This window comes from Hesperophylax consimilis, chromosome 17 (assembly GCF_061612785.1).
Source record: "Hesperophylax consimilis isolate HC1 chromosome 17, BYU_Hcon_1.0, whole genome shotgun sequence".
NCBI lineage: Eukaryota > Metazoa > Arthropoda > Insecta > Trichoptera > Limnephilidae > Hesperophylax > Hesperophylax consimilis.
Window position 1 is genome coordinate 30,921,467 of NC_142852.1, and position 9,293 is coordinate 30,930,759.

The window sequence follows — 9,293 nt, forward strand, 5'->3', positions numbered from 1 at the left end:
GGTACAACTTTCTTTACTTGAAATCATAAAATAAATCACTTTTTAATTTTTGATAATTTGTTTTATTTTATTAGTTTCACACAGAGGCCCTGAGGAAAAAAATCCTTCAGCGCCTGTCATCTTTGGGGATGCTGTATGCAGAGTCTTTTAGGAAAGGAGGGGAAGTGCTGAGAAGGAAAAAGGTTTAATGAGTGCGCAGAAATCTAGGGTTCAATGTGTCTAGGAGTGACAGACTTATGAATGATGGGTCGAGACAGTCCGGCTGGATAAGTCAAAAAGTCTCCCTCAACCAGTATTTTTCAATCCGACTAGACTTGCGCAGGTGGTCAAATGCATTCGTCGCAAGACCCAGACAAACCTCACCCCATGTACCCAGGCTCCCCTGCTAATTTACCAAACGTATCAATCCACTTGATGTGACCTAATATAGAAGAGGTGTTGGTTATCCAATAAATGGTTCCCGGGGCGAGGCACCCATACCGCCTCCCACATTTATGACATGCTGGGAGAAATAATTAAAAATGGTTTCTTTGTTCTACTAATGTGTTTACACTTACGTTTAGATTTTACAAATTTGATGTTTTTACAATATTCTACGTATTTAAACTGTGCACATAATTTATAAGGTGTATACATTTGTTAAAGCTTCTTGGTTAAGGTGATGCCATACGTAGTAATGCAAAATCATGTGTTCTTGGTTTGAAAATTTGGTCGCCTAGAAATGTTTCAGTTGCTTTAATTAAATACTGCGAGTAGAATACATCTTGGCCTTTGAAATAATCGAGAAGTTTTTAGATAAGTCTTTTTATAAGCCCAGAAAAAAATAATGTAAAGACCTATGAAAACTGCTGTAAAGTTCAAAATCTCCTACTTACGAACCCATTTTCTGTTATAATTTTATTGTTTAATGTAGCAAATTAAGTTATTTATAAAATGATCGAAAAAAAAATTATATTTATGCCTGAACATCCACAAAATAAAATAAAAGGCACTTTTTGGCCATGTTTTTTTCTTGCATAAATCAAAACAGGCGGATGGTGTTAAGCGATAATTTAAACCTTATCGCTATATACGTAAGGGTTGTTATTGATAGCGGCTCAATTTAAAATAATACACGACGTAGTGCATCGCCAAGCAATAAATGAATTGTTAACAAATATCGATCGCCATTTTGAATAGCGAACTTGCCCGCACATCACTACTGTTTTGAAGTGTGTCAACGAGCTGTCAATGTCAACTGTCAGAATGAACAGGACCACCGGCCCCTTTTGAGTACGTATGCACGTACAAGAGTGGAGGGGACGAAAAAACGATATAATGTCGTTTGCCGCCTTTCGCAAACCTTGGATTCGCAGTCCTCACTTTCTAACTAACAGTCTCTCGGCTGCCACCAAGTGGGAAACGCGCTCAGTTAGCAACGAAACAATTGCGCAAATATATCTATAAAATCTGTTATAATAATAATTATATCGCATAAAACTTGTGTTTTTTATGAATTAGCGTGATTTAATATACGTGTTTCGTGTGGTTTTTGTGAATTAAGTTACACAATTGTTTTTCACAATGTCTACTTATGAACAGCTGTTCGCAAAGCTTGTTCCTCACAAGCAAGAGCATTTGTTGAAGTTTTGGAATGAGATAAGTGATGCAGAGAAGTTGATTTTGAGTAGTGATATCGAAGAATTAAATCTTGATGAAGTTAATGCATATTTTATCAGAGCTACGGAAAGTTTGCAAGCCGATGCGGAGAAATTAGACGACAGATTGAAGCCTGTTCCAGAAGAGAATTATGAAAGCATCGTTACGACAAGTCCGGAGAAACTGGCGGAATATGAAGAGAAAGGTTTGATAGCTGTTTCGCAAGGAGAAGTTGGTGTTTTGTTGATGGCTGGAGGACAAGGAACACGTCTTGGCTTTGCTTTCCCTAAAGGCATGTTCAATATCGGATTGCCGTCGCGTAAATCTCTGTTCCAGATCCAAGCCGAACGCATTTTGAAATTGCAGCGTTTGGCCGCACAGAAAACAGGCAATCGCGGATGTATCACTTGGTACGTGATGACTTCGGAACACACAATCAAACCATCCAAAGACTTCTTTGAAAAGTACGATTATTTCGGATTAAGACCGGATAATGTGAAATTTTTCATTCAGGGAAGCTTACCCTGCTATCAATTTGACGGGAAAGTGATCTTAGATCAGAAGTTTAAGATCGCACGTGCTCCTGACGGTAACGGCGGGATTTACAGAGCTCTACGCGATCGTGGAATCTTATCCGACTTGGAATCTAGAGGCGTTAAACATCTCCACGCTCATTCCGTTGATAATATCTTGATTAAAGTCGCAGACCCGGCGTTTATCGGATATTGCATCGCAAAGAATGCCGAATGCGCCGCCAAAGTCGTTGAAAAATCAGCGCCTGAAGAAGCTGTCGGAGTTGTTTGTCAAGTTGACGGTGCGTATCAAGTTGTGGAGTATTCTGAGATAACGCAAGCTACGAGTGAGCTGCGCAACGCCGATGGAAAGTTAACATTCAACGCCGGAAATATCTGCAATCATTACTTCTCGACGGAGTTCTTGCGAAGGATCGCCGATCAGCACGAGAGTGAATTGAAATTACACGTCGCGAAGAAGAAGATTCCTTTTGTGGATGAAAACGGCGTGCGATGCTCTCCAGAGAAACCCAACGGAATCAAGATTGAGAAGTTTGTGTTCGACGTGTTTCAATTTGCAAAGAAGTTCGTTACTTTGGAAGTAGCGCGCGACGTTGAATTCAGCGCCTTAAAGAATCCGGACAGTGCTGGAAAGGATTGCCCGAAGACCGCAAAGGAAGATATCTTCAGACTGCATAAGCGTTACGTGGTTGATGCGGGTGCCAAAGTTAACGCTGGCGTAGATATTGAGATATCTCCATTATTGTCATACGCAGGTGAAGGTTTAAGCGATGTGGTCGAAGGTAAAGAATTCAGGTCTTCAGTTTATTTGAAGAGCGATTATGAATTTGAATAGACGCAAACAAATCAAAATAATTCACTATAATTTGTACTACTGTAAAATGGGGTGATTTTGTTAAATTTTCAACTTTGCAACTTTTTTATAAAAACAGATGTATCGCAAAATTGTACATGAAATATATTTACAGTGATCAAAATCACCTTTAGAAATGGGATAACTTTGATATACCACTTTTTTAAAGCATATAATGATAAGTGAATCCAAAAAAATGCCAATTTAAATATTCAAACAGTTTTATATAACCAGCATCGACACTGATATTTTATACAGGGTGTTAAAGATCGTACTTGTAAAAAATGTAAATAAAATTTTGGAATCCGGTCACTTTTATGATGTTTTTTATTTTTTTTAAAAAAACCAAAAAAAATTTAAAAATTTCCACATGTCGTCACTGGTCACTCGTTCGCGTAACCACTCAAGTAATATTTGGATGATTTGTATAGCGCCGTTTTTGTGCAAAATCACCTGGAAGTCGCTGTACTCCTCTCCCCACTCTTAACTATCTAATACCCACTGTTTTTTTAGTTTTAATTTGAAAAAAAAAACAATAAAAAATGTCACTAGAGACCAAACTTTCATTAATATTTTGACTGCAAATAATGTCATAAATAACTTCACTGGTTGAAGTAAGTTAATACATTCCTAATACTCTGTATATTAAAATAAATTATACAAAACTCTTATAATCGTTGATGAATTTATAAAATGTTATATTAATTTTTTCTCAGTCATAAAATATCTTAAGGCGATGCACTACGTTGTGTAATATTTTTAATCGAGCCGCCATCAATAACACTCCTTACGTAGATGGCGATAAGGTTTAAATTCCCGCTTAACACAATCCACCTGTTTTGATTTATGCAAGAAAAAAACATGGCCAAAAAGTGCCTTTTATTTTATTTTGTGGATGTTCAGGCATAAATATTTAAATGTTTTTCGATCATTTTATAAATAACTTAATTTTCCACATTATACAATAAAACCATAACCGAAAATGGGTTGGTAAGTAGGAGATTTTGAACTTTAAAGCAGTTTTCATAGGCCTTATACATTATTTTTTTCTGGGCTTATAAAAAGACTTATCTAAAAAAATACTCGATTATTTCAAAGGCCAAGATGTATTCTACTCGCAGTATTTAATTAAAGCATGTGAAACATTTCTAGGCGACTAAATTTTCAAACCAAAAACACATGATTTTAAATTACTACGTAGTGCATCGCCTTAAAAAATTGCTTGACAATTCAATCTACAATTTGTTTAAAAATAACTAAAAACCAACTAATTTGAATCTTTGTATCCACGTTGCTTAAATTTGAGCGAATTATTTGCGAGAATTATGCAGATTACGGGGGTGATGAAATTCACCCCCGTATTGAAAAGTCACCCCATATTACAGTACATCTTATTCATTGTTTGATATAGAAACATTTTAAAACCGTCATTATGCATTTCTGTCCTAAAGAGTTTGAGAAAACTATTTTAACTTTTAAAATATTGATGTTTGTTTTAAAAATTGTAACTCTTTTATTATTTTCTTGTAAAATCATTTTCAGAACGTCATTCTGAGTATAATTACAAAGTTTTATTCAATTCGGTTCCATAGAGCCTGAGATAACTAAAAATACAAATCACAGCATAAGATTGTGAAATATAATTGAAAATTGTAACTTTTTTGATGATTTTTTTCTAGAATCATTTTCAGAACTTCGTTCTGAACACAATTAGAAATTTTCAATCAATATGGTCTATTGGAGTTAGAGATAATTGAAAATCTTTATTACAGTAAATTAAAGTCGCTATTTAAAATTTCTAGTACAAAGCTCTCATATAACTCTGTTTCTTTCTCGCGTAGGAACCTCTCACACATTAATATGTATCGGTGTATATACCATTGCTGACATGCCATGTGCAAAATAATGACCTGTGTGTTATATATATTTAATGGGCTAATAAATGTGTTACACAACTGATAAACATCAAGTAATGTAAACGCTTGTTTATCACTTGTGCAAAATTTAGAACGAGGGAATTTGAACAATTCATCAAATTTAAAAATTAATTTTCAAGTTTTGTTAAAGTTCTATTCATGTTTTGTTAATATATCGTTACGGGGTAGTTTTTTACAGAACTGAAATAATGACAGAACCTAACATTAACATTAATTTAGAAATTTGATGAATTGTTAAAATTCTGTGAATGATATGGTATTTGATGTTAGTACATATGTACTTTTGTAAACTATTTAGCAAAGTTGCGAAGCTGTTTTAAAAAATTAATATTTTGACAATAATTCTATCACAAAAGGCAAACATGACAGCGTTTTTAATATATTTCGGTAGCCTCTGGTCTGACGTCTCTAGATATCCTGGTAAAACTCTGTTCGCTCCTTTCTCAATCTTGTTCATTAATTTTACATTGGTTTTGCATCATATTTAGATATCGTACACGGTTTTAACTCACGTACGCCTCAGGGATCTCGTTTCTATTGCATTTCATCACTCATTTCTTCTTCCATCCGCTCTATAAGTCAAAATCATCCAAGCACACCTTTCTTAATCTTGTTCATTAATTTTACATTGGTTTTGCATCATATTTGGATATCGTACACGGTTTTAACACACGTACGCCTCAGGGATTTCGTTTCTATTGCGTTTCATCACTCATTTCTTCTTTAATCCGCTCTACAAGTCCAAATCATCCAAGCTCACCTTTCTTAATCTTGTTAATTAAGTTTAAATTGGTTTTACATCATATTTGGATATCGTACACGGTTTTAACACACGTACGCCTCAGGGATTTCGTTTCTATTGCATTTTATCACCGAATTCTTCTTCCATCTGCTCTATAAGTCAAAAGCATCCAAGCGCATCTTTTTTAATCTTGTTAATTACGCTTACATTGGTCTTGCATCTTTTTTCGATATCATTAGTACGTGGTTTTAACACACGTATGCCTCAAGGATTTCGTTTCTATTGCATTTCATCACTCATTTCTTCTCCCATCCGCTCTATAAGTCAAAATCATCCAAGCGCACCTTTCTTTATCTTGTTAATTAAGTTTACATTGGTTGTGCATTCTTATATGATATCATACACGGTTTTAACACACGTACGTCTCAGGGATTTCGTTTCTAATGCATTTTATCACCGATTTCTTCTTCCATCTGCTCTATAAGTCCAAATCATCCAAGCGCACCTTTCTTAATCTTCTTAATTAAGTTTACATTGGTCTTGCAACCTATTTGGATATCGTACACGGTTTTAACACATATACGTCTCAGGGATTTCGTTTCTATTGCATTTCATCATTCATTTCTTCTTTCAATCACTCTATAAGTCAAAATCATCCAAGCGCACCTTTCTTAATCTTGTTAATTAAGTTTACATTGGTTTTGCATCCTATTTGGATATTGTACACGGTTTTAACACATATATGTCTCAGGGATTTCGTTTCTATTGCGTTTCATCACTCATTTCTTCTTTAATCCACTCTATAAGTCCAAATCATCCAAGCGCACCTTTCTTAATCTTGTTAATTAAGTTTACGTTGGTCTTGCATCCTTTTTGGATATCATACACGCTTTTAACACAAGTACTTCTCAGGGATTTCGTTTCTTTTGAATTTCATCACGCGCACCTTTCCTAATCTTGTTCATTGGGCTTACTACATCTGACTTGCATCCATTTCGCATGACGCATTCGTAATACTGTAATACGTGATTTTACCACACATACTTCTCAGGGATTTCGTTTTTATCGCATTTCGTCTGATACTGTCACCCGTTTCCATTTAATGGAATAATTATTGCGAAACATCCGTTCTATGAATTTTTTAAATCATTTTCTATCTTTGATTCTTTTTTAACAATGTTATCTTTGATTATATCGTTAATTGAATTCCAACGAAAATTGTTATCTTTTTTTATCTTTATCATTAAATGAATCAAATAGCAACGCAGTAATAAATGTACTTACCTAGAAAATCAAATATTTTGTCATATACTATCTAAATATTGCTTGAAATGGCTTTCACCGTGTTTAGTGACTAGATCTGAACAGCCAAGAACCTTTTAAAAACCTTCCTCTTTCTTATCTTCTTCCCCTCTCCACTAAATTCAGCCTTACAACGTACTACAATTGGGGATGCCATAGTCTCACATTCTCTCTCATAAATTCACTATCGAGTCGTATATATTCTTTTCACTCTCCTTTCTTAATTCATCCGCTCTATGTGTTCAAATCTTTCAAGTGTTTCTTTTGTTAATCTTATTCACTACGCTTTTTTAACACTGTCAAACGTGGTTTTACGACGGTGACCGTGTACGTCATCAAAACGACAATTCAAAACACACACAAAAATTGATATAAAGTCATGAAAAGTGATGAAACAAAAACTAGGTAAAATAGGTTACATAGGTAACTATTTAACTTAGTTTTTGTTTCATCACTTTTAATGATTCTATATCACTTTTTAAAGATGTGTTGAATTTTCATTTTGATGAAATATCATGGAACGTTTCAGAAATCTCATTTTTACAGCATTCACTTTATATTTTCATCCTCTGTCAGTTCCTTTCCTCACTGCCGTACATCAGGGTTGGTACCAGCACTCCTTTGTAGACTGCCAGCTATATTGTGTCTTTGTGATGTGATATATGTTTGCATTTTCATATTATCAAAACAATTGCAACGTCCCATTTGATAATGCTTGAATTTTATCAGGAGATACAAATTATAATTATGTTATTCGAATAAATAGTCCCATATAACTCAATTGATAAGAGTTGAAAATAACAACAATACTATGATTAATTCGTTGATGCGTTTACTGTCGATTAAATGATTTACTAGCTACTAAAATTATTATTACTATGTGAAGTCCCCAAGTTTTTCGATATCAGATGTCGACAGTAGAGATGGGTAAAGGGCAGTGACGGATCTTCCTTAAGGTCTATCAATTATGTGCATCAACAAAATAACTGGTATTATTCTTAATTTATTTCAAATGTACCACGAAACAGCAGAGCTGCGAGCTGCGGCGGGGAGTGACGAGCAGTGACATCTGGTGTCTCTAATAGAAGCTTTCATTCATAAGTCCATACTATTCACTGGGTCAATTTAAAGAATGTCCACTTTGGCATCTTCTGTCCCTATGCGCGCCATAGAATAAACGAGATGGCACTATATTTTTCGTCGAAGTAAAAATTAGCTATCGAAGAAAGCTTAGGTCATGATCGTGGGGCAGACAAAACGATGAATATTATATGTTTTACAGAGATGGTGACATAAACAAATGTCAGTTTTTCATTTTACACGCTTGTAGTGTGTGAAACAATGGTTGTTTTTCAATTGGATAGTTGGGGAAAGGTTTTGAATAATTCTTTATGTTGTTATCGATTTAGAATGAAGCTGAAGAAAGAAACAAAACAAAAAACGTAAAACATCATTGTCAAATAGAATTAAACTCTTTTTTTATTTACTTCAATGTTGTGCACAACTATATTAAAACTTTATATCTTTAAAATAATTTGCTGTAAGTACGTGGATTGTGTATTTATTTCCACTAACTAACTAACTAACCATCACGTCGTTTCTCCGCAGGGGTAGGCAGAGAGGACAGACCGCCAAACAACTCGGTCACACCACACACTCCTTGCCTCATTCACATTCATACATACTCTTCTATTATTCTGACTCTTGACATGGCCCGACTCGAGTATCTGATTCACTTGATCATGCCATGTCTTTCTCGGGCGTCCCCGACTTCTGCTACCATTCGCATTTGCATCATATATCCTGCTTACACTCCTATCTTCGCTCATTCGCTCTACATGCCCAAACCATATAAGCGTCCCTTTCTTAATCCTACTCATTACGCTTACATCAGCCTTGCACTCTTTGCGGATCTCCACATTCCAAACATGGTTTTACCACACATACGCCTCAGGGATCGCATTTCAACAGCATTTAATCTACTTTCATCCTTTCTTTGCCAGTTCCATGCTTCACTTCCATACATCAGGGTAGGTACCAGCACTCCGTTGTGGACTGCTAACTTCGCTTCTTTGGACAATTTTTTGTTAGCGCCAACTGCGTTCAGTCCTCCATTAACGGAATTACCTGCATTTACCTTTCTTTCAATATCTCTGTCAGCCTTCCCATCTCTCGTAAAATTTACTATATTAACATAATTGATATAGATAATCATATATGGGCATTTTTCACAATATCAAATAAAGATTAGTCACACATTTTTTTCAAATGACCTACAACGACTGAAT

The 9,293-nt window shown here is 35.1% G+C and overlaps 1 protein-coding gene across 1 annotated transcript; it reads left to right on the top strand.

The window, feature by feature from the left end:
• Nucleotides 1-1,240: 1,240 nt before the first annotated feature.
• On the top strand, nt 1,241-5,550 carry mmy (UDP-N-acetylglucosamine pyrophosphorylase mmy). The gene has a single exon (XM_089641653.1). It carries the CDS (start codon nt 1,564-1,566, stop codon nt 3,004-3,006), a length of 1,443 nt encoding a protein of 480 aa, XP_089497779.1. The 5' UTR covers nt 1,241-1,563; the 3' UTR covers nt 3,007-5,550.
• Nucleotides 5,551-9,293: the final 3,743 nt, after the last annotated feature.